This window comes from Sorex araneus, chromosome 4 (assembly GCF_027595985.1).
Source record: "Sorex araneus isolate mSorAra2 chromosome 4, mSorAra2.pri, whole genome shotgun sequence".
Classification (NCBI taxonomy): domain Eukaryota; kingdom Metazoa; phylum Chordata; class Mammalia; order Eulipotyphla; family Soricidae; genus Sorex; species Sorex araneus.
Window position 1 is genome coordinate 136,283,251 of NC_073305.1, and position 24,820 is coordinate 136,308,070.

Sequence of the window (24,820 nt, forward strand, 5' to 3'; positions counted from 1 at the left end):
ACCCCACAGGGTCCTCTGAGTACCACCACTAGTGATTCTGTAGTGTAGAGTCTGGAGTAATCCCTGTGTATCACCAGATGTGACTCCCCTCAAAATTAAATTAAATTAAGTTAAAAATCTATATTCACAAGTATACAATTCAAAAGAAACAGAAATTAGACACTCTTCCTTGGCCATCCAATACTCTTTGGCATCAACCAGCATCACTAATTTTCCATGTTTATTTTCAGAGATTCTTTACTCAGAAAAACAACTATGTATATAGAAGGGTAGATGGCTACCCTTAAAATCCTGTAATTTAATTAAATGAAGTTAAATTCCATAATTTAACTTTTTTGAGTTGTGATTTATGTCTAGAAAACATCTTAAGCATACATATCTATGACTTTTTACATGTATCTACAAGCATGTAATAATTCATATCCCACCCAAGATCCCTTGAAAGCACTTCACTAAATCTCCTGCTCCTTTCTCTACCACATGCCTCAGTTTCAACAGATGATTTCCATTATTGGAAATACTTCACTGGTAGGAAGTCTGTGAGATTTAGTCGTGTGAGATTCCTCATGTTGTATGTATCTCCTAGCTTAATCCTCTATATTTCTGGATAACACTTCATCACAGACAGATGGAATACATACATTCTGTATGGTATATTTATACCTTAATTTCTTACCCATTCACTCATTAAGGAACACTGGGGTTATTTCAAGCTGAGATTACTATGAATAAAGGTTCTATGAACACTCAAGTCTTAGCATGGACATAATGTATTCAGTTTTCTTGATAATTCCTCCAGTTATCCTGCATCCTTACCATGACTGAGGATGAAAATTTTTTCAATTTTATTCACTATGGTGTTTATGAAATGGAAGTACATGGCTTTCTTTCTTTTTCATTGTCCCAATTATTAATAATATTTAATATCTTTTTATGTTTGCAACTGCAAAATAGTCTTTGGTGAAGTGTCCATTCAGATCTCCCCATTCTTCTAGTTATTTATTACATTCCAAGTTATAAGTTCTTTAAATTCTAAATATAAGTCCTTTATCTTTTGTTCTTTATTTATATTTCCCCCAATTTAGCTTCTTAAACAATATCTCTTGATAACAGCTGTTGAAGTGTCCATAACGTTCAATTTATCTTTATTTTATGGTTTAAGATTTTATAATTTGGGGGGTTTATATTTAAGTTTATATTCCACTTCAAATTAATTTTTGTGTTGATAATGAATGTTGAAGTCAACATTCATTTCCCCCCACACATATAGGCATTATTTCAACACCATTTGTTGAAAAGATTGTCATTTCTCCTTTCCAATTGTGTTTGTTACTACCTTTGTAAGCAATCAATCAGGAGTTTGGAGAGATAGTATAGGAGGTAAGACGTTTGTCTTGCATGTGACTGATCCCTGGCACTGCATGTAATCTCCTGAGCACTGCTGGGTGTGGCCCAATCTCTCCAAATCAGTTAATAATTTATCTATGTTTACTTTAATTCTCTTGATAAGTTTAGTAAGCTCTATTTCAATACTATCTAGTATTGAATACTATCACACTTATATAAAGCCTTGAAATCAAGTAGTAGAAGTCTTTTATTTTTCAAAAGTGTTTCATTTGCTCTGTATCATAAATTTTTAATCTAGAAAATGTACCTTTAAAATTGCTTCCCATCAGTACATTACAACTTAATTTTTCCTTATTTTCCATAGTGTAAGCATTCCAGAAAAGGAACTACATAATACATAATAATTTATTTAAACACTTTCACAATGATGGATATGCATACTATTTCCTATCCTTTGTTACTATAAACAGTGACCTTTTCCATCTATACATTCACACATGTGGGAATATAAATCTACATTAGAACTGATGGATTAAAGGGTATTTGCATTTTTGTCAAACTGTTCCACACAAAGATTGTACCAATTACATTTAGGCCACTTTTCGATTTTGATGAGTGAAAATATAACTAAATATAATTTTGATTTTCAGTTTTATTACTATAAACAGACTTGAGTAATTTCTTTTGTCATCTGCATTTTCTTTTCTATAAACTATTTTATTAAAGTGGTTGGCTTAGAGCCAGAGAGATAGCACAGCAGGTAGGGTATTTGTCTTGCATGTGGCTGACCTGGGTCTGATGTCTGACACCTTATATGGTTCTTTAAGTACCACTAGAAGTGACCCCTGGGCCAAGTGCTAGGAGTGATTCCTGAGCACCACTAGGTGTGCAACCCCCCCTCAAAAAAATTTAAAATTAAAGTGGTTTACTTTCTCGTTGAAGTTCTTTATATATCACTGTATTACTCTCATCCCGTTGCTCATCGATTTGCTTGAGTGGGCACCAGTAATGTCTCCATTGTGAGAATTGTTACTGTTTTGGGCATATCAAATACACCATGGGGAGCTTTCCAGGCTCTGCTGTGCGGGTGAGATACTCTCTGTAGCTTGCCAGGCTCTCTGAGAGGGGTGGAGGAATCGAACCCGAGTCAGCCACGTGCAAGGCAAACGTGCTACTTAATCACTGCCTATAATATAAATTGTAAATATTTTTCCAGTTTATTTATTGCCTTTTCATTTTGGTTTTGGTACCATCAAAAATGTGATATGAAATAAAATAATCATTCTTTCTTTTTAATTCCTTACTTTGATTATATTTTTAAATACTCATTCTGTTTAAAAAATATTTTTACAGCCACAAAAATTTCTTAAACACCCATTTCAGCTAAGACCTCCAGGGCAATCTCAGAGCCAGGTGGCCTGCTCCCACCCTAACAAAGCCTTGGCAACCACTCCCATACCCCAGAGCCACATTCATGCCTTCAGCTGGACTGCCCAATAAAATATTCTGGATTTTCTGAAGCAACTTCTCCAAACTCTACAACATTGACATACCATTAGTAGTGCACCAGATTGGATATAATGTAAAGTAAAAGTGAACTAAGCTCCACCAAAGGAAATGTTAACACAAAAGGCTTAATTTGCAACAACTTAGTAAACCCTCAGACAAGGACTTAATGTCCCATGGAAAGATACAACAATTTTCACAAATTTTCTTCTATGGAAGTATTTTTTGATCATCCTGTTAGCCATTTAGTGGCAATAAGCAATATGAAATAAATTATTGTAGACCTGCTCTGGGGGAAGCGTGGGTGGTTAGGAAAATAGAGACAGTAGTAGAAGGAAGGTGACAGTGGTGGTGAGATTGGTGTTGGAATATTGAACCCCTATAACAACCAATCAAGAACTGCTTTGTAAATACGGTGTTTAAATATAAAGTGGGGGTGAAGGTATTTTTCCAGTATCATTTTCAAAATACTTATTACATCATTGGTTTGATCTCTCTCTTTTATTTTTTAAATCTCCATTCTATTCTGAAGGCAGTTAATATGAATCATAAATTTTGTATAACTCCCAAACAAGTTTTTCTATATTTTTTACTGAAATAACCACTATTCCCATTTATATGACATGGCACCTCAATGAATGTACAAATCTGCATGTATTTGAATCTCCTTGCGGATTTTCAAATTCTGGGCATCTACTTATTAATGCAATTGTAAATTTTTCATTAATGAGTACAGATTTACAGGAATGTTTACTCATATTATTGAACTTCCTCTATTACTAGTCTTTACCAGACCTTGACTATTTTTGCTTGCAAATTCAAAATAAACACTAGATAATGACCATGTGAGAGTCTATATTCAATAGGTAGCTAACTTGCTGTGATTCTTGTTGTGTGTAGGAGGGATATAAAACACGACACAATTTTACATTTTAAAGTTTATACTTATCTAGATTTTAAATGTAAAAGTAACCACAAATAAAAGTTTTCTTTTTAGATTTTGGGGGACTGGAGCAATAGCACAGCAGGTAGGGCATTTACCTTGCATGTGGCCAACCCGAATTCAATTCCTTCGTCCCTCTCAGAGAGCCCAGCAAGCTACCCAGAGTATCCCGCCTGCATGGCAGAGCCTGACAAGCTACCCATGGCGTATTCAATATGCCAAAAGCAGTAACAAGTCTCACAGTGGCGATGTTACTGGTGCCCTCTCAAGCAAATTGATGAATGGATCGACAGTGCTACAGTGCTAGATATTGGGTGACACCCAGCAATGCTCAGGGGTCACTCCTAGCTCTGTACTCAGGAATTACTCCTGTTGGTGCTTGGGGTACCATATGGGATGCCGGAGATTGAACCTGGATTGGCTGCATGCAAGGCAATTGCCTTACCCACTAAACTCTCTCTCTCCAGCCCCGGGGGCCAGGGGGGAATTTAACTTTGACAAAATATATACATAAAGAAAACAACTACAGCAAATCATAGGGCCAGAGATATCATACGGCAGCAGACAGGGCATTTGACTTGCATGTGGCCATCCTTGTTCAATCCTAGCACCTCCTGAAGTACATATAGTCCCTCAAACCACTCCAGAAGTGATCTCTGAACAGAGCCTAAGTTCTAAGTGCTGCAGAGTGTGACCCCCAAAACAAAGACAAATAAAAAGTACAGAAAAATTAAATACAAAATGCCTGCTTTGAAAGAATATTAATTAGTCAAAATGCCAGCAATCACAATATATATAAACACAAATGAATTAAACATACATGTTTGTTAAAAGGCAAATAATCAGATTGACCTTTAAACCACAATCCAGGAAAATACCAGTTATGTCACTGAGGTGACACAGTTTGAAACTGTAATAATAAAGTAGAAAACTAGAATAGTATTTCATACAATGGTTATCAGGGAGAGAAAAGGCTGAAAGGCAAACAGCAGACAAAACAGAATTTAAAGGGCCATGGGGCTGGAGAGATAATACAGAGGGTAGGGCACTTACTTGCCTTGCCCAGGTTTGATCCTTGGTACCACATATGGTCTCCCGAGCCCCACCAGAAGTGATCCCTGAGAACAGAGCCAGGAATAACCCCTGAGCATTGCCTGGTGTGGCCCAAAAACAACATAAATAAGTAAAGGGCCAGAGAGACAGTACTGTGGTTAAGACACTTGCTTTGCTTGTGGCTGATCCACTTTTATCCCTGGCACCACATATGATCCTCGAGGGCCTCTAGAAGTGATTCCTAAACACAGAACTAGGAGTAAGCCCTGAGCATAGCCAAGTGTGGTCCAAAAACCACAAAGAAAAGAATTTAAAGCAAAGATGATTTCTAGAAATCATCTAGAAAATAGAAAGGGTGATATCAGTTATACAGAGGGTCGAATAGTCTTCCTAAAATAGATCTGTTTCTGGCAGCAATGCAGGGGCATTATTCCCAGCAAGCATTCCAGTGTGGGCAGGATCCTGTTTATATTCTTGTTTTCATTTGCCAATTGAATAAGCAAAGATAAAGAATCATTCGTAGACTAATGTCAAGATCTATATTCTCTCAAACACAGCAGGGAGCAGGCAACTGAGCAGAGGTTTTGTGATGAAAGGGCGAGTTCCCACAGCCAGGGGAACCCAGAGACCCTGCAAGGGGATCCTCAGCCAGCAGGCAACCCGCAAGGAGCAGGACCTGTCCCTGCACAGAGCAGGCAGGAAATGTAGCCCTGAGCTGAGCCCCAACACCGGGCCACAGCTGCTCTCTATTAATTCTTCAGTTTATTTAATTTCCATATGGCACAGTATTTACTTTCCATATAATTGCCTGCAAATTGCTGGGTCCAGGGTTCATAAACAATAGAAGTTCTCTATGACCACTATGAGGAACCAACTGCCCTTGTTTCGCACTAATTTTTCATTAGAAACATGTCTGTGTCTGGGATGGGAGCGATAGCACAGGGCTTATGGGACGTGTCCTACATGCAGTCAACCCTTGTTTGATTCCAGCACCACATGCTCATGGTCCCTGAGCACTACTGAATATGGCCTCCTCCCCACCCGCCTCTCCCTCGCCTCTCATCCTCCAGAATAGCTGGCAGTGTGGGCTGTGTCTCCACAACAGAGATGATTAAACAAGGCTTACTCTGCTTGCCTTGCATGTGTGAAACCCTGGGTTCGATTCCTGGCACTGCCCCCAAATAAAATGAAAGAAACACTTGTTGGGGAATTAGATAAAGCAAGTGATTTTCTAGAGAAATTCTTGTTGTATTATTCCTGAAAAGAACAAAAATATATATGGGTGCCTCCCACATAGTATTCTGATGAGGTTCTTTAGTGAATCCTAGTCAGAGGACCCAGGCCTTAAACTTAGATTAGTGAGCTAACAGAAGTAAATTCTAAGGAAGGCCTAAAAATCATATTAACATCAGAATGGTCACTGTCACTGTCATCCATAGGTTTGCTCAAGCGGGCACCAGTAACGTCTCCATTGTGAGACTTGTTGTTACTGTTTTTGGCATATCAAATATGCCACAGGTATATTTGATATACCAGTTTGATATTGCCAGGCTCTGCTGTGTGGGCGAGATACTCTCGGTATCTTGCTGGGCTCTCTGAGAGGGGTGGAGGAATTGAACCTGGGTTGGCTGTGTGCAAGGCAAATGCCCTATCGCTGCTATTGCTCCAGCCCATCAGAATGGTAAGGACTGAAAACAGTTGTCATTTCTCATTTAGGATGCTTTATGTAATAAAGACAACAGGGAAATAAAACCAAAATCATTGTGATTAATAGCACTACAGTGTCGTCCCGTTGTCCATCGATTTGCTCGAGCAGGCACCAGTAACATCTCCATTGTGAGACTTGTTACTGTTTTTTGTCATATCAACTATGCCATGGGTAGCTTGCCAGGCTCTGCCGTGCGGGCAAGATACTCTCAGTAGCTTGCTGGGCTCTCCGAGAGGGACAGAGGATTAATATGAGCAAAAATTTCAGATTTGATGTTTCTTTTTCTTTTGGTGGGCAGGGGTAGGTTTAGGCTGCACTCAGCTGGCTGCTCTTGGCTCTGTGCTCAGGGGGTCACTCCTGAAGTGTTCAGGGAAACTCTATGTGGTTCATGTGGTACCGAGGGGCAGCCACATGCAAAGCAGCACTTCCACCCGTTTGCTATTTCTCCAACCCTCAGATTCAATATTTCTAAGTCACACCATGGAAAAAGTTTATGTCTGGTTATAGCGACAAGCACTACAGCAAAGAGAAAACACTCCATCATTTCAAGTAAGGCGAGATCCAGGCAACAGCATTCCAGGGCAGACTGGGCTCCTGGTTCCCGAGCTTTCGCTGATGCAGCTGCTCTTGCTTGACGCTTTAGAAAGGCTTTTTGATTTATAGTTAAAATTTAAAATTACCCAAGAGTTTTTAAAGCAGCACAAAAGCCATATGCCTCTTTCTGTCATCATCTCAGATTCTGCTCTTGATTTCTGCCTACGTTTTTGCCTGCGTGTCTGGAATCAAGGTATGGATTAAAAGGAGGGGGGGGGGAAATCACAGCTTTAACGTGCAAACCATCACCAAACTATGTGAGGCATTTTAAAGCCATGATACAAGAATGACACAACTGGGGTGTGTGTATGGGGCGGGTGGAATAAACCCTTTGGTTTCTATAATCACTTTCAGGAAACAAGGAGTAGAAAATGCACTAACATTATTTTAGTGTGCACAGACATTTCTACTTGCTTCCCCTGCCTGAGATGCATTCTATTACCAGAGTCTGTTCACATGCAGAAAAATGAAAATAGGGACCCCACTTGCTACAGGCCAAAAATTTCCTTAGGTCGTCACTCCTAGAGGTATGTTCCTAATGGAAGCAATCAGTCACTAGGAGGTTTCTTTCTCTTCTGCTGGTTTTGTTTGAAGGCAGTCACCAAAATCTCTATGAAAGGATATCAGTATCCTTTAAATTCTGCAACAAGGGGATTTTTAAAGCAGCAAATACATCTCTGGCAATCCTGAGTCAGCTCCCTTTCTTTGTTAATATTTTTCCCCAATTATCTTTATTGTGGTAAACATAAAATTCATAACGCTTACAATCTTGAACATTTTAGAGTGTTAATAGTATTTTTAATAAATATTAGTAATCTTAGGAATAGCAAAAAATGTTTCAAAATATTGCTGCTTTTTAAGTATTGCCATTGAATTATTCTGCTGTCTCAGGAGCAATGTTGTAAAAGGTTGTATGCTTCATCCTCAGCATAAATATTTGCCCACTGCAGCGCCCATGGAGTTTTTAAAAAAAAACCACAATTCAGTCCATTGGAGTCACCTTTAAGGAAAACAGAATAGAATTACCTTGAAACACTAAAATCAGAAATGCTATACAACCCAGCATGTCTCATCCTACATATTATTCTAAAGGATAGAAAAACATAAATTTGAAAAGATATCTGCACCCTTTGTTCACTGCAGCATGGATAACAATAAAGAAACTGTGATAGAGATACTCAAGGGAACAGTGTTCAGTAATTGTTAAAAAGATGAAATTTTGGGTATGGATCAAGATAGTACAATGTATAGGGCACTTGACTTGCATGCAGTTGACCTGGGTTACAATCCCTGATACTCCATATGGGATCCCAACCCTGCCAGGAGTGACTCCCGAGTGCAGAGTCAAGAGTGAGCCTGGACAACACCTGGAAGTGGCCCCAAAACCAAACAAATAAGAAAATTAAATCTTGCCTTTTCCAACAATAGGGTTAGAGATTCAAGGTGATTTTTGAAAACAAAATAAGTCAGAAAGGCAAACATAAATGCCCAAATGGTTTCACTCATTTACAGGCTATAAATAAGAAAAATAAAGAACAAACATTACTCTGAGACTTTGAAAAAAAACTGAATGATTAGCAGAGGGAAAGGAGTTGTGGTATGGGAGGAATGAGTAGAGGAGGTGGATTTGATATGATAAATGCACTAGAAGTAATGTAGAGATTGGGGTAGGGTTTATACTATGCTTCCAAACTTAGTGTTGTAAACTAATGGTAAAAAAACAAAGATGTTTTGAAATATATATGATTTGGAAACAAAAAAACCCCAAATCACTTGTGTACCTAGTATCTAAAATTCCTTGAAAGTTGGGGTACACCCAGCAGTGCTCTGGACTATCCTTGCACCTGGTCCTCAAGGACCATAAGTGGTGCTGAGCATCAAACCAGGATCTGCTATATACCGAGCAAGCATACCTCTGGTCAGTACTATATCTCTGGCCCCTCAAATTATATTTCTAGGTCTAATTTTACTAAAAGTACTACACTTGGTAAATTTACTACCCTCCCCACCAAAATCACATTTACCAAATCTTTTGCTAAAATATTACCCATAGGGGTTGAAGCAATAGCACAGCGGGTAGGGTGTTTGCCTTGCACGCTGCTGACCCGGGTTCAATTCCCAGCATCCCATATGGTCCCCTGAGCACTGCCAGGACTAATTCCTGAGTGCAGAGCCAGGAGTAACCCCTGTGCATCGCTGGGTGTGACCCAAAAAGCAAAAAAAGTAAATAAATAAAATATTACCCACAAAAGAAAGATGACTTTTAGTTACACCTCTTTACTCATCATGTCTTTGAAGAGTGGGGAATGGATAGGATCAGGATGTTAGGAGGGGAAGCAAGACTTCTAGATGCAAAGAATCCAGAGTTAGGTCTTTGAAGACTCCAAAGTTGACATACTAGAGAACGAAGCCTATAATTTTGGACTCTAAAATACATAGTACTAAGAAGGTAACAAGTGGCACAAAGGAAACAATGCTCTAAAATGTGTTTCTACCTCTGTGGGTTCTGTTCAGATATATTATCAAATATATACCTGCTTCAATACAAACTATTAAATGCTACTTACCCTCGATGGCAAAGTAAAAAAAAAACAACCAATCATTAAACGTGTTAAAACATCACCAAATTCCTTGAAGTTGTTCTTGGAAATTTCCTCCTCTAATTAAAGGGAGGGTTGAAGAATAGGGAGGGTTGAAGAATAGAGAAGGTGGAGAAGAACAATGCAGGGGTAAAAAGCCCTTTTATTACAGATCAAGAAGTCAACTTAGTTTAAAATTGAGTCTATGTGTACTATTTCTCAGATAAAAACATCCATTCTGGCATGTTCTAAATTACACAGCGACTCTAGCTAGGAACAAGAAACCAACACAGGCCAAGCTCAAGAAGGACCGATGATCAAACAGCAAACCACACACACTCAAGAGATTTTCTCTAGTATCTGCCTACAAACTCCAGTGAGCTCAGATCTCAGCTATAGACTGTTTCCAAGGAAAACCATCAAAGATTGAGTCCTTTTTTGTTATTCATTCGCAACAAGAGATATTTGCAGAGATTTGACATCCTTTGACATGATGTCAGTTGCAACACATAATATATCCGTTCAATTTTACAAAATACATTTTAATGAAAGCCATGTTGACTTTTTCTGGCTTCTAATCATCCAGAGAGTCAAAACAGTTATTACAATAGTGAGAAACATAATACACAAGCAATATCTTTTCAAATATAAACTTAACTTTGATTACTTTTTGTATGAGACAAACTCAAGTAGTTTACTCTAGAAGTTTAAAACAATCCATTGCCAAATGGAAATGGTACTCTTGAGTCCATGCCAAAATTTGGTTTCTTCATCTCCTTTGCCTAGTCTTGGCTAAAACCTTGGTACTACTCAATAACAACTAAAATCTTCAAGTAATTTCAATGTATCTATCCTTGCCAAAATGATTTGCAGACAGAACTGACTCTATAAATAATGATTAGTCATCAATAAGGTTAAAACTGGACCTCCAACTAGCCAAACCTTGGTTTGCATTGGAAAAAAGAACAGTTCATAAGTTTGTGGAGTTTACTTGGTTATAAAATGAAAGTTTAAAATCTTACCTTGTGATGCCCAAATTCATTCAAAATAGTTCCCAGTTTTCTAGTGTTGCTATGCAGTTTCTGGGCAGCAATAGCTGGATGGGGGTCACGCCAGTCAATAGACAAGCGATGGTACCAAAGGCGCTGACTTTCCAAACTGTGAGCTGATTTAACACTAGGGTCAAAACGGTGCACTTCACATCCATCATTGGCCATGTTCACCTCAAATTGGGTGTCATCACTGCCCAGCCTGTAAAGAAAGCAAATTAAACTCAAATAACAAAGAACAGGCAGAAACAAAACGTGTTGGCCTGACAAAATGAGAGTAGCTAGGCAAATCTTCTTTGTCACGCCATGCCTTCTTCTGTTTTAACACATGACTAACTGCAGACTTTAAATAAACTTGCTTTAAGGGAAAGATAGATAGTACAGTGGATAAGGTGCTTGCTTAGCATGTGACCAACCTGGGTTGGATCCCTGCCATCCCATATGGCCCCCTGAACACTGCCAGGTGTGACTTCCAAGTGCACAGCCAAAAGTAACCCCTGAGGATAACCAAGTGTGACCCAAAAGCTAACAAACAAACAAATTAATAAATAAAAAGTAATTTGCTTTAACAAAAAAGCACAATTGATTTTAAAAAGTCCTTCTGGGTAAAAGAAAGTAGAAGTACCTGCTGTTATGTGCAGATCAGAAAATTACACGTTCATGCATGTAGAGCCCTTTGAAGCTTTTGAAAACTAATTTTTAAAGATATAAATCATTATATTGCCAGGATTAAGACTTTGCATGCATCTGGCCCCAGTTTGATCCCTGGTACAATATAATCCACCAAGCATCACCAGGTGTGGCTTTGGAGGTCTCTGAGCAGTGCTGGGTGATCCAGGTAATCCCCAGTACCCCAAGACCTGTGCAGCACTGCTGTATCCTCAGGCATTTGCATTGAACTGCCAAGCCTGACTGACAGAGAATGATAGGAAGGGGAGTTGAACCCCTGAGCGTCACTGGGCTTCCCCCACCAATAATAATGAATAAATAATTAGATGCATTCTTTGCTCTAAAAAGAGAGAAAGAGAATCCAATGAACTAGAGAGAGAGTCCAGGTGTTAAGGTGTTTATCTTCCTGCCAATCCCAATTCAATCCCCCACACTGCTTATGATCTCCAGAGCACAGGGCCAGGAACAGAGCCTGAGTACTGCTAGGTGTAGCCCAAACCCTGACTCTCACAAAAATAACAGAAATGGAATTTATTTTTCAATATAGTTAATGATAAAAGGTAATTGAATGTGGTCCCACTGGATATAGGACTTAGGAAGCCAAAGAGTTACCTCACCTACATTCACATCAGTAGGGGGGAAATATTGTGAATTACTTGTACTTCAGTACCCAGTAGATAGCACATCATCTGAAGAATTCATATACTTAAAACTGTCTTATTTACTCAGAATTTTTTTTCTTTTTGGATCACACCTGGCAATGCACAGGGGTTACTCCTGGCTCTGAACTGAGGAATCACTCCTGGCAGTGCTCAGGGGACCATATGGGATGCTGGGAATCAAACCCGGGTTGGCCGCGTGCAAGGCAAACGCCCTACACGCTGTGCTATCGCTCCAGCCCCCTCAGAAATATTTTTAAGCAATATATTTAATCACACTGAGCGATAGCACAGAGGTAGGGTGTTCTTCTTTCACGCCACTGACCTGTGTTCAATTCCTCCACCCCTCTTGGAGAGCCCGGCAAGCTACCAAGAGTATCCTGCCCACACAGCAGAGCCTGGCAAGCTACCTCTGCCATATTGAATATGCCAAAAACAGTAACAATAAGTCTCACAATGAGAGATGTTACTGGTGCCTGCTTGAACAAATTGATGTCAAATGGGATGACAGGGACAGTGACAGTGACAGTGAGTAAAGTAATAAACTGCATTTGGTTAACATCTGTAATTTTTACTTTTCTCTGCTCAAAATAGTATATTTCCCCATTTTTATGGTTCTTTTAAAAGATAACTTGCATGCACACAGTGTACTGTACTGCACAGATATAAAGGTTATAATTCAGTTGGTTTTCTATGTGCATAAATCCGTATAAATAGTACAGAAAATAGCCATTTCATAAAATTAATTCATGCCCTCAAAATAGTTCTTCTTCAAGTTTAAACTAGTCAAGCATGTGATAGGTATAAAAAGCAAGGGGAAAATCAAACCTAAGGTTCATGTGGTGGTATAAAACTTTGCCAAATGCTGGAAAGTCAGGAGTTAAATTCAATTCATAAAATTCCAAAGCATGAACACCAGATATAGGAACACAGATGGAATCTTTGAGGTCATGTAGTGTAGGAAATTATCTGTTTACTGGACAGTAAAGCTCCTTGAAGAAAACAGTTAAGGACCAGAGATACGACTCAAGGGAGAGAATATGTGTGAGGTTATAGGTTTGCTACATCCCAGCACTGCTCCATTTTTTTTAAAAATAATGAAGTAAAGGCTCAATCTGCTCAATTTCTGAATTGCCAGTGCTTGGAAGTAGCTGTTGACCAAAAGCCTACAAAATGCTGCTTGGAAGGAGAGAATGTTATTCAGAGGGGTCTGAAATTCCCAGAAGAGATCACACCATAGCCAGCCAAGGGTGGAGTGGGCTAATACTTTTACTGACTTTTTCCTGTATAAATGACTCTTTATATAGCACTTTCTGGGTATGAGACTCTACAGTAAACACCGAGACACTATCTTTGATCAGAAGAAGCTCATAGCTAGAAACAAGATTTTTGAACAAATAACAAACATGACAAATAACTAGATAGCATTTCATTGTCAAAAGGCAACTTATAAGAAAAAAATCCATTTTTTTCTTACCTGACAGAAATGAGAATTCTCTGTAGAAAATGTTACTTTACAGAAATTTTGGTATTCCATGAAGCAAGAAATATAGATCATATGGCTAGTTTTTTCAGGTCTAAATCAATTGTTCCCTTCCTGCTATCAAATCTGTATCCAAAGTTAGGGAAAGTAGAAGGTAAAGTGCCTGTCCTTTTAGGAACATGTCCCCAAAGTTACACACAGTGTTTGGATGCATGTCTTGTTGCTGAAACCTACGCCTTTAGCCCCTTCTGCCTAGTCAATACCAACTTCATTAGGTGGGCCTTTTGCTGTAAACCTGGGAGTTGCCAATGGAAGAAGGGGAGCGTGGATATTGGTGAACAACTAGCAATTTCTATCATAGCCATTTATTTTTCTTTTCACTTTGTTTTGGGGGGAGGGGTGGTTCCCATCTGGCTGATATCGGGGCTTACTCCTAGCTCCGTGCTCTACTCCGGGCTCACTACTGATGGTGCTCAGGGACCATATGAGATGCCAGGGATCAAGCCAAGAATGGCCTTAACTCCTATACTATTTCTTTTGCTTGTCAACCATTTTTAAAACAGATTAACAGTTAAATATGTATAGCCAAAGGTTTCATGAAGACTATAACCAATCCCTCAATATGAGAGAAGAGATAAAAATTATATAATTGATTCTTGTGACTATCATCCCAATATATTAAGGGTCTGAGATCACAATGAACAATTTGGCACAGACAAGCCATCAAATCTGAGTGTTGTTGAAGAAATAGAAGGGGGATAAATTTCCAAAGGTACCACAAGAGCTGTACTGGTCCTTCTGATATTTCTGAGACCAATCACCAGGTTCTATGAAAGATGTTATATTATTATGGAAGATATTCTATTAGGATTTTGTTGGGATGAAAGGTTAGAACAAAAAACATTTTTTAAAGGATTCACGGGTCTTTTTATGATTTCTCATTCATATCTACTTTGAGTTCATGCTATGTTAATTAAACCATTATAATTAAAAATTGTTGGCTCTGGAGTGCCTCCATTCCTCTTCAAATGCCTATGGCAACTGAATGTCCTAGATTTCATTTTTTTTAATCAAATATTGGATTTGTAGCCTGAATATGTGTTGCCTATCAAGTTTTACTCTGCCTTACACTGAGAATTAGTATCTTGCAACCGACCAAAAGGAAATGGAAAATATTTACCTATGCATTATATCTTCTTAAATTTTAAGAGTTCTCCCTCCCTCTCTCCCTCCCCCTCTCCCTCTCCCTCTCTTCCTCCCCCTCTCCCCCTCTCCCTCTCTCCTTCTCCCCCTCTCCCCCTCTCCCCCTCCTCCTCTCCCCCTTCCTCCCCCTCCCTCCCCCTCTCCCTCTCCCCCCTCCCTCCTCCCTCCCCCCTTTCTCTCTCTCTTTCTCTCTCTCTCCCCCTCCCCCCTCTCTCTCATACCCAGAGATGTTCAGAGGTTAATTCTGGCTCCACACTCAGAAATTACTACTGGTATACTGGTGGTGTTCAGGGGATATTATGACAGGGATTGAACCCAGGTTGGCTGTGTGCAAGACAAACCGTTACTCACTGTACAATCTCTCCAGCCCCAAGTTTTCTCTTTCATGCCCATCCCTCACTCTGAAAAACAACCCTTGACATGAAGGATAAATTAGGTGATTTTTCCAAGAGCTAGAGATGAATTTAGTGGGTGAGCCCAGGCCTTGCCTGTGTGAGACACTGAGTTCAATTACTGGGTATGCAAAAAATTATGACTTTATTTTACACTTCACTTGTACTCCCATCCCCATGCCCCATCCTTCATCCCATCTATTACTGCCCCACATCACACCTCCTCTGAGGAAGATTCACAGAACTATCCTTAACTAAACATGCTTTCCCAGTGAGTTATTTGGAGGGGATAAAGCAACTTGGGAACACTCAAGGTTTATTTCTACATAAATTAATGATAATCACATTCCCATATTTTACCTCCCCCAAAAATAAATAAATAAATAAATAAATAAATAAACAAAACTACCTATCAAATCAAACCAGCAGGCACGTTCTACTTTTCATGTAGTGGGGGAACTTTGTATTATCTGTGTTATGAACCCACAGACTCTCCTTGTTTCTCTTCTCTTTCCCCTGGTTGGTAATACATACAATATCCTTCTCCTTTTCTTATGTTTTTTTTAGTTTTTTTGTTTGCTTTTTGAGTTTTGGGGCCACACCCAGCAGTGTTCAGGCTTACTCCTGGCTCTGAGCTCAGGAATCACTCCTGATAGGGTTCAGGGTGACCATATGGAGTGTCAGGGATTGTGCAAGGCAAGTGCCCTATCTGAGTACTCTCTCCTGACCTCTTTAAAAAAATTTTTTTAATTAATTTTTAATTTAAATTTTTGAACTGAATCACCATGAGATAAATACAAAGCTTTTGTGATTGGGTTTCAGTCATACAATGCTCCAATACCCATCCCTCCACCAGTGTGCATTTCCCCCCACCAATATCCCCTTTATCCCTCTTGCCATGCCCCTCCCTCCAGCCTACTTCTGTGGCAGACATTTCCTTGCCTTTTTTTTTTTTTGCTTTTGGGTCACACCCAACGATGCACAGGGGTTACTCCTGGCTCTGCATTCAGGAATTACTCCTGGCAGTGCTCGGGGGGACCATATAGGATGCTGGGATTCGAACCCGGGTCGGCCGCGTGCAAGACAAATACCCTACCCGCTGTGCTATTACTCCAGCCCATGACCTCTTTTTAAAAACTTTTTTTTTATGCTTTTTGGGTCACACCCGACGATGCTCAGGGGTCACTCCTGGCTCTGCACTCAGAAATCACCCCTGGCGGTGCTCGGGGGACCATATGGGATGCTGGGAATCGAACCCGGGTCGGCCACGTGCAAGGCAAATGCCCTACCTGCTGTGCTATCGCTCCAGCCCCTCTTTTTAAAAACTTTTAACTGCTCTATTCTACCCCATTTCAAAAATGAAAAGGCTGCGATTTTAATTGCATGAAATGGAAGTTCATGGAGCACATAATCCCAGAAAGATGTCTTTATATTAATTCTGCAGGAAAAGCTTTGTCTCCTGGAGAAGAATCTTCAAACATCAGAGAGAACATGGAAGAGGCCAGCTTCAGAGCTGGGGGGCAGGGACGGAAGGCTGCACAGCTGAGGAAGGGTAGGGCAGCCTTTACCTCCCACCTCCTGCGGCCCTCACGTCTTTCTCTCCCCCTGGCCACCCTCTGTGGTTGCAGTGTCCTCTGTGCAGTGGGAATGGGAAGAACCAGGCACAGCAGGGCCTTGCTGCTTCCACAGCCCCAGGACCTCCCTGCTTCCTGCCTTTCCCCCTGCCCCACCACTACCCAACATTGCCAAAGGCTGGGAATTCAGGTTCTGCCTTCCCCGTTCTGTTTCATTTTCAGGACTTCTACATCCAGCTTGAGTCTCCATTTCTCAGCATCAACTGAGATGCTTTCCACTGACGACTATTCTCTTCCTCCCAGGCAAGAAATTCACCCCAGAAGAGGAAAGTGCTGAGTAACAGCACAATCAACATATGTGTCTAAAATCCAAAGCATTCTTTTTTATTTTTATTAAGGGGTGGGGGTGGTGGCTGAGGACGATCAGGGACTATTCCTGGTTCTGTGCTCAGGGATAACTTCTATTATTGCTCAGGGAACTATATGTGGTACCAGGGATTGAATCAGGAATAGCAGCATGCAAGGAAATTTGCATGTTGGCTAGAGGCTGAAAAGATTGGGTTATTCTATCTCTCCAGCTTCTAGCTGGAAGATTTTCTTTAGTTTCCAGCTTTCAATGAAGCATTTTCATCATTTCTTTACACCGTGGGATTCACTGTTCTACCTGCCCTTTACAAACTTGATTTGGAATAGTGAACATTAAAATGAAAGTACTATATTCTTGCAAGTAATCAATAGTCTGAAGTATTACAGCTGAACCATTTTGTATAAAAACTCTGAAGTAAAAGCAAAAAGAAATTTTTAAAAAATCACCTCAAAATGACACTCCGGTTTCATTTTATTCCATTATATGCTCTAAATGAAATTGTTTCTGGGTGCAAAATATTATGCAAATTATAAAGGCAGTTTAGAGCAAGAAAATTGGACCAAGCTGAGATCTCCAATTTGCATGTGGTACTATGCAATTATTTTTATGACCTACTTTCATACATTTTTAATGTGAGATAAAACAAACTCTACTGTCACAACTTCGCATTCTTTCTACATGCTCAAAGCATAGCTGATGGGCTCTGAACAAAAACAGGAAGAGCTCTATTCTAATCAACTGATGAGCAACTCATTTCCTAATCCTTAACCCTCTTAATCCTTACATAACAGCTTCCTCCTTCAGCTCTCTCAAGCTTTCATTGGGTAACACATTTTTTTTTTCTGGTTTGGGGGCCATACCTGGGGGTTATTAGAGGCTATTCCTGGTGCAGTGCTTGGGGGTTAATTCCCAATATTCAGGAGACTTTGCAATGCCAGGGATCAACCTACTAGTTATCACACATGCAAAACACTAACAAGCCTTTTCAGCCATCTTCCCTGGCTCCTATAGCGAACATCTATTAAGTGCTTACTGTGTACTATGAGCCTCTGATAAATACCCTCAGCCTTTGTTTAACTAATACAAGAGTGTTTTCATTGTCCCAAAAACTCTGATTTGAAATTTTTGTTCAAAAAAAAACCAAAAAAAACAGAACCAAACAAACGATAAAGCAGAGGCCAGAAAGATAGTTTTGGGGTTGAGGTACTGGCCTTACATGCGGCTGATCTAGATTTGATCCTTAGCACCTATATGGCCTTTGGACTCCCATCAGGAGTCAGGAGTAAGCATTGAGTACCGCTGGGTGAACCCCCCAAATCACACACTCACACACACACACACACACACACACACACACACACATACTCTCTTCTCTCTCTCTCTCTCTCTCTCTCACTCACTCATTCATGCACACACACACACACACACACACACTTTTCTTAAATATCAATTAGAATAATAATCCAAGTTAAGTAAAATCTGACATGAATGGCAGTCTCTTTGGCCTTACCTTTGGAGAAAGGCACCTAGCATCATCCTAAAGACAGCACTACTCAAGATTCCTGACCAGGACAGAGAGGAAGTTCAAAAGCTAAGTGCATGCTTTGTATGCAGGGGGCCCAGGTTCAATCCCTGAGCACCTCCAGGAGCACCTCTGTCCTGAACATAGAACCAGGGGGAGCACTCTGTCCTTTTTTTTTCCCTTAATTGAATCACCATTGAGATATACAGTTAACAACTTGTTCATGATTAGTTTCAGTTATACAATGTTCAAACACCCATCCTTCACCAGTGTACATTTCCCTCTACCAATGTCCCCAGTTTCCCTCCCCATTAGCCATCCTACCTCTATAGCAGACAATTCTTCTCTTTCTCCCTACTCCCTTTTTAAAAGGCACTGTGGTGTGCAATACTGTTACTGAAAGGGTTTCATGCGTATCACTTTCCCTCCTTTCAGTACTCAGTTCTTGTCAGAGTGATCATTTCCAACTATCATCATCATTGTAGTTTCTTCTACACTAACTGCACTCCCCTCAATATCCCCTAACTTTCAGAGAATTTCCTGTCATGGACCAGTTCCCCCGGCTCTTGTTTCTGTCTTTTTCACATACATGGGTTGTATTATTTACATGCATGGGTTATTGGTGTTGTTATTGTTTTATGGGTTGTTGGTGTTGTTATTGTTTTAATATCCCCACAAATGGCATTCTGCCCTTCTTAGTATAAATCACAGAGGTGATGAACCTCTTAGTGAGAAACAGGCACATATTAGAGTCCCCAGGACTTTGTAATGACTTCAAGATCTTGCCCAAGACCCTCACCACACAGCTTCTACACAGTCTAAGGGACATAGTGTTCCAAACAGAAGTAATCCTCTTTCCTTGCCCTTTTTTTTGAGTTGTACATCACTTGTAAGTTAGGACTGTTTATATGAGTGCTTTATTTTTTGTGAAATAGTCTCATTACTTTATACTCACCCTTTTATTAAAAAAAGCTCTCTAAATCCATTTGTAAAATTTAGGTCAGCTGTAGACTGAATAATTGAATATCAATTTCCACCCACAGTTTTGACATCTCTCTCCTTCCCTCTCTCTCTTAATAAAAAAAGTATATGCAGATTCACCGGTGACGGAAAACACACTAGTCCAGCAGTGACCACTGTCATATCCAAACTATATATCAAGGGGTTGGAGCTACAGTACAATGGGTAGGGCATTTGCCTTGCACACAGCTGATCCAGGTTCGATCCCCAGCAACCTATATGGTCACCCAAGACACCAGGAGTAATCCCTGAGCACAGAGCCAGGAAGAACAATAAGGTACCACCCCAAATCAAAACAAACAAAAACCAAAAACAAAATAAAATGTATCAAATTGTTTGACATATGACTTCACCTATGAACTCATCTACACATGGGTAGGACATACCCATTGATGCTCAGGGATTACTCCTGGCAGTACTTCAGAAACCATATGGGATGCTGGGGATTGAACCTGGCTCTGCCTCATGCAAGACAAGGAGTGATTACTACTGCTTCAGCTCCACGAATGATCCGTACTGATCCGGCCCCATATGTGCTCATTCTCGGGGTGGACATAGAAACCACCAACTTGCCACCAGCAGAATGGAAGTGAGCAGAGCCCAGTCACGTTGGGTGAACTGCTGTCACCTGCAGACAGGCAAGGATAGGAGGCGAGGAACAACACCCACGACACACTGCAGCCCTTCACAGCTTCGTGTTATTGAGAAAACCTTGACTCCCTACCTGTTTTCTTTGGATGCAAACATTACTTACCCTAAAGAATAGAGGCGACACTGCTTGTTGCGGATTTGATGAGCTAAGCCGAATCTGTCATCAAGACAGACAGACCAGGGCTTCTTTGTGGGGCTGGAGCCTGCAGCCAGGCTGCCTGTGCTCATGTGATCACACGCAATCTGTAAGGATTGGAAATCAATGTGAATAATTTAAAATGCTAGATGATAAATTGCAGGTAGAGACTTTCTGCTTCCCTGGTCCTTGAAAAACCCAGCCGGGAGAGTTATGTTCTCCACTGCTAACTATGCCTCTCCTTGGGGAAACACAAGACAGCTGGGAAATGTTTGGAGGAATTTCAAGTACCAGCTTTTAGGCAACCTTGCAGGCAGGTTGAAAATGAAGCGAAGAGCCTCTGTAGCTTTGTGCCAGGGTGCAGGGGGGAACAAAGTTAAAGTTGAGACGGGAGGAAGGAGGAATCAGGAAAGACATTGTTTTGTTATTGTTTGGAGGTCATATACCACAGCTCTTGGGGGAATACTCCCAAGTCTGTGCTTGAGAAATTGCTCCTGGAGGTGGCCAGGGAACCAGAAATTGAACCGGGGGTCTTCTGCATGCAGAGCAGGCACTTGGTTATTAAATTATTTCTCCAACCTGGTCGGGAAAGACCTTGAAGAGATGTATCCGTTTTCAAGGATAAACTTGACTCCAAGGCTGAGAGCCAGCAATGCAGTCCAAACAACAGTGTGTGAAAAACTTAGAAGTCTTTATTATCAATACTGTGGGCATGTCCCACAGGAGGACAGAGGACTAGACATCCCATATCTCAAGCAGGTTACGGGGCCACCAGGGTTCAGAAAGGTAGCACCACGTAATCCTCAGAGTGCAGAGGACCAAGGCCCAGGGAAATAAACACCCTGCCCTGTAGTCTCTGTTGACTGATCTACCTCCCAAACAGTATTCTCAGGACCTGTGTCCCAGGGAAGAAGTGTAAGCTGGCACCCCGGCTAGAAAGGAGGCTCTTCGTGGGCTCACCAAACGAAGTGCTTCTCTGAACTCATCTACCAAAATTAGATTAGAAAACCAGGAAGGAACTTGTAGTTATGTCAAGTGGATGCAATTCTCTGATTGCAAATGCACATGGCACGCGTCGACTTGGTGAAGATGCTGACTGTGGCTGAGGCTCGGTTTTCGTGCAGCAGAGGCTGTGGGAACCCACGAGAACCAAAGCGAATGAATTCTTAAGGAGCAACTGGCTGTCTCCACCTAATGACTCAAACTCTCACAGTCATCTTTCAATCTAAAGCCGCTCTTGTCTATCCAAGACAGCAACTCCAGATGTGGAGAATGTTTTCAGGGCCATTGTCTTCAGTCTTTAGGAACTGTAACCACAAACAAATTTCTTTTTAAGAGATTCTTGAAATGTTTAATCCTTTCATTGAACTGGCTTTCCAAAATTTCCATCTGAAAGGAACATGTTATATGGAGCTTATCTATACAGCATATGGATTTATTTATAGCTTGTTTAAACCTCCCTTACTCCTGCTGGAGTCGAGGGCTGGCCTGGCAAAGTTATCCTGGTACATTTATCAGAGACTAGAGTCTTTTGCCAAGAATTAGACATTTTAGAGGCAAGCAAAGCCCTATATATTTATTATTTTCCTTTACCTTGGTATCATACTGCTTTTCTCTTGATTATAATGGAAGTAATCATAATAGAAAACAGAACCGAATCTTCACTCCAGTTACTAGTATAGAACCCATTAACAGGGTGCATCAATATGCTAGTTTGTATAATTTATTTTCTTCAAATCTTCCATAGATAAATGGAAAGGATACTCTTGCCGACCTGTTCCTGGTCCCTGCTTATGCCCCCAAGGAGAGACACTAAATTTCATTAACCAGAGTGGCATGTTCACTAGGTCTGTTTTGCTAATTGGCCAGTTACTATCCTTTAAGCAGCTGTGTTACTTCAGTAACTTCCTTGCTCTCTGCTCCAAGACCGTCTTCTGCAGGAAGTTAATGGTAGGTTCTATGTACACTCTGGTCTCCCCAGAGTTTGCCTAGTCCTTTTAATCTTGAGTCTAGTGCAGCATCCTGGAATATTTTTGTATCACTTGTATCACTTGTCATCCCGTTGATCTTTGATTTGCTCAAGGGGGCATCAGTAACATCTCCATTTGTCCCTGTCGCATGCTAGTGTAGCCCAGTGATAACTGCTCACTCCAGGAACAGGAAGAGCATCAAATTGTTCATTCAGGATTTTGGCAAAGTCTGACCATCTCGTTGGTGGGCGGCCACACAGTCTTTTGACATCCCATGGAATCCAGTCAGTAACAGCTCTAGTCCAGGGGTCGTTTCTGAATCACATTACGTGTCCAGCCCATCTGATTTTTGACGCGTTGGCAAACGAGACTGTGTCCCTGATTCTTGACCGTTGACAAAGGTCAGAACTCCAGTTTCCTTCTCTCACTTGAGTGGAACATGATACTCCTAGCATGGCTCTTTCGATTCCTCTTTGGGATACCTGAATAGTGTTCTCATCCTGGTTGCGTAGGGCCCAGGTCTCTGAGGCATATGTTAGTGCAGGAAGAATAGTGGAGTTGAAAAGATGTGCCCAGAGCCGAAGGTTCTTCATCCTCTTAACCACTGCTTCGACACTCTTGAAGGCATTCCATGCTGCTCTCTTCCTCCTGCGCAGTTCTGGCGCCAAATCGTTCCTCTTGTTGAGTTCTCGACCCAGGTACACATAGCTGCCACATTTGAAGATGTTCGTTTCATTGAGAGCAAATGGAACATCATGGACTAGTTTGTTTTTCATAAATGTCGTTTTGTTGAGATTCAGCTGCAATCTGACCTTTCCACACTCGTGGTCGAACTTGATCAACATTTGTGCCGCTTGGCTAATGTTTGGCATTATAAGAACGATGTCATCAGCAAAGCAGAGGTTGTGTAGTTGTCAACCGTCTAACTTCACTCCCATTCCTTCCCATTCCAGTCATTGTATGACGTTCTCAAGGATGGCACTGAACAGTTTCAGTGAAATGGTGTTACCCTACCGAACCCTTCTTTTTACGTCAATGATCACTTCCTTGTAGAATGGTGAGATCCTGGTGGTGAATCTGTAATACAGCTCGCGGAGGATCTTGATGTACTGAGTTTGAACGCCCTGTTTTGCTAGGGCTTCAATGACCACTTCAGTCTCAACAGAATTGACGGCCTTCTTTAAATTGATGAACGTTAGACAGAGTGGCATCTTGAACTCTCGTGAAATTTCAATGAGTTTGGTCACTGTGTGGATATGGTCGATCGTGTTTAATCCTTTTTGGAACCTGGCTTGCTCACATGGTTATCCTTGGTCTAGTGTTCTACCTATTCTATTCAGGATGACTCAAGTGAACAACTTGTAGATGATGGATAACAGGCAGATTGGGCGATAGCTGCCGATGTTGTGGATGTCTCCCTCCTTGTACAACACAGCATAGGACACTTAATACCCATTTTCCATAATTTTTGCACCATATTTGATGAGCTTCAAATATGTTATGAACCATGGGAACACCTGTAAGGGCGATTAGAGGCCACCCTAAAAGCCTCCATCTCTCTCGGAGAGTACCCCACCCGCACAGTAGAGCCTGGCAAGCTACCCGTGGCGTATTCAATATGCCAAAAACAGTAACAACAATGGGCCTAATTTGCCTGACACTGAAAGAGCCCCCAATACAGCAGCATTAAGAAGGATGAGCAAGGAGAGGCTGATAAAATCTCAGGGACGAACTAAACTGCCAAAACAAAGAAAGACTAAAATGACTGTACTTTTCAACGCACATATGCTGGCATCAGAAGCATCCATCAAGGACCTAATGGTGCAAGCACAGAAGATCAAGTATGACACCATTGGTCTGACTGAAACGAGAAGGCATCAATCACATCATGCCATTTTCTGCACTGGAGAAGAACTGTTCCTCGGAACATGCGACAACAAAGGTATTGGTAGCATCGATGTCCGTGTGAACATGAACTTGGCCATAAGCATTGATTCATTTGAATGCCTGACAACCCGAATCGGATAATTATGCTTGAATAGATGTGGCTCACTGCCAGGAGTTTCTAACTTCATCGTCTATGCACCAACATCCAACTACGATGAAGAAGAAATTAAGAAGTTCTACATGGAGCTGAAGAAGTTCTATAAAGAAGACCCCACCTTCTACAAGATCATTGTTGGTGATTTTAATGCCAAGATAGGATCGAGAAGGTCGCCCAAAGAACTCCACATTGAGTCCCATGGCCTAGAATGAAACTAACAGGGTGAGAGACTGAGTTCATCATGTCCCCAAGACCATCCATGATAACTCACAGTTCCAGAAGGCCGAATCTAAACATCAGACATGGGTGTCTCCCGGTGGACAGTTCCACAATGAAACTGACCACATCATA

General features: G+C 40.9%; 1 protein-coding gene across 4 annotated transcripts in view; it reads right to left on the bottom strand.

Annotated features, from left to right (window-relative positions):
* The window catches only part of METTL24 (methyltransferase like 24), a 120,571-nt gene that overhangs the window by 42,215 nt on the left and 53,536 nt on the right, over window positions 1-24,820 (bottom strand). For 3 of the 4 annotated variants that reach the window (XM_055136167.1, XM_004605774.2, XM_055136168.1), the window contains exons 3-4: window positions 20,423-20,562; window positions 10,753-10,981 (exon numbers count right to left, since the gene is read on the bottom strand). In XM_055136167.1, coding sequence (XP_054992142.1) covers window positions 10,753-10,981; window positions 20,423-20,562 — 369 coding nt within the window. The remainder of the gene's footprint in view (window positions 1-10,752; window positions 10,982-20,422; window positions 20,563-24,820) is intronic. The other variant, XM_055136169.1, reaches the window with a different exon arrangement.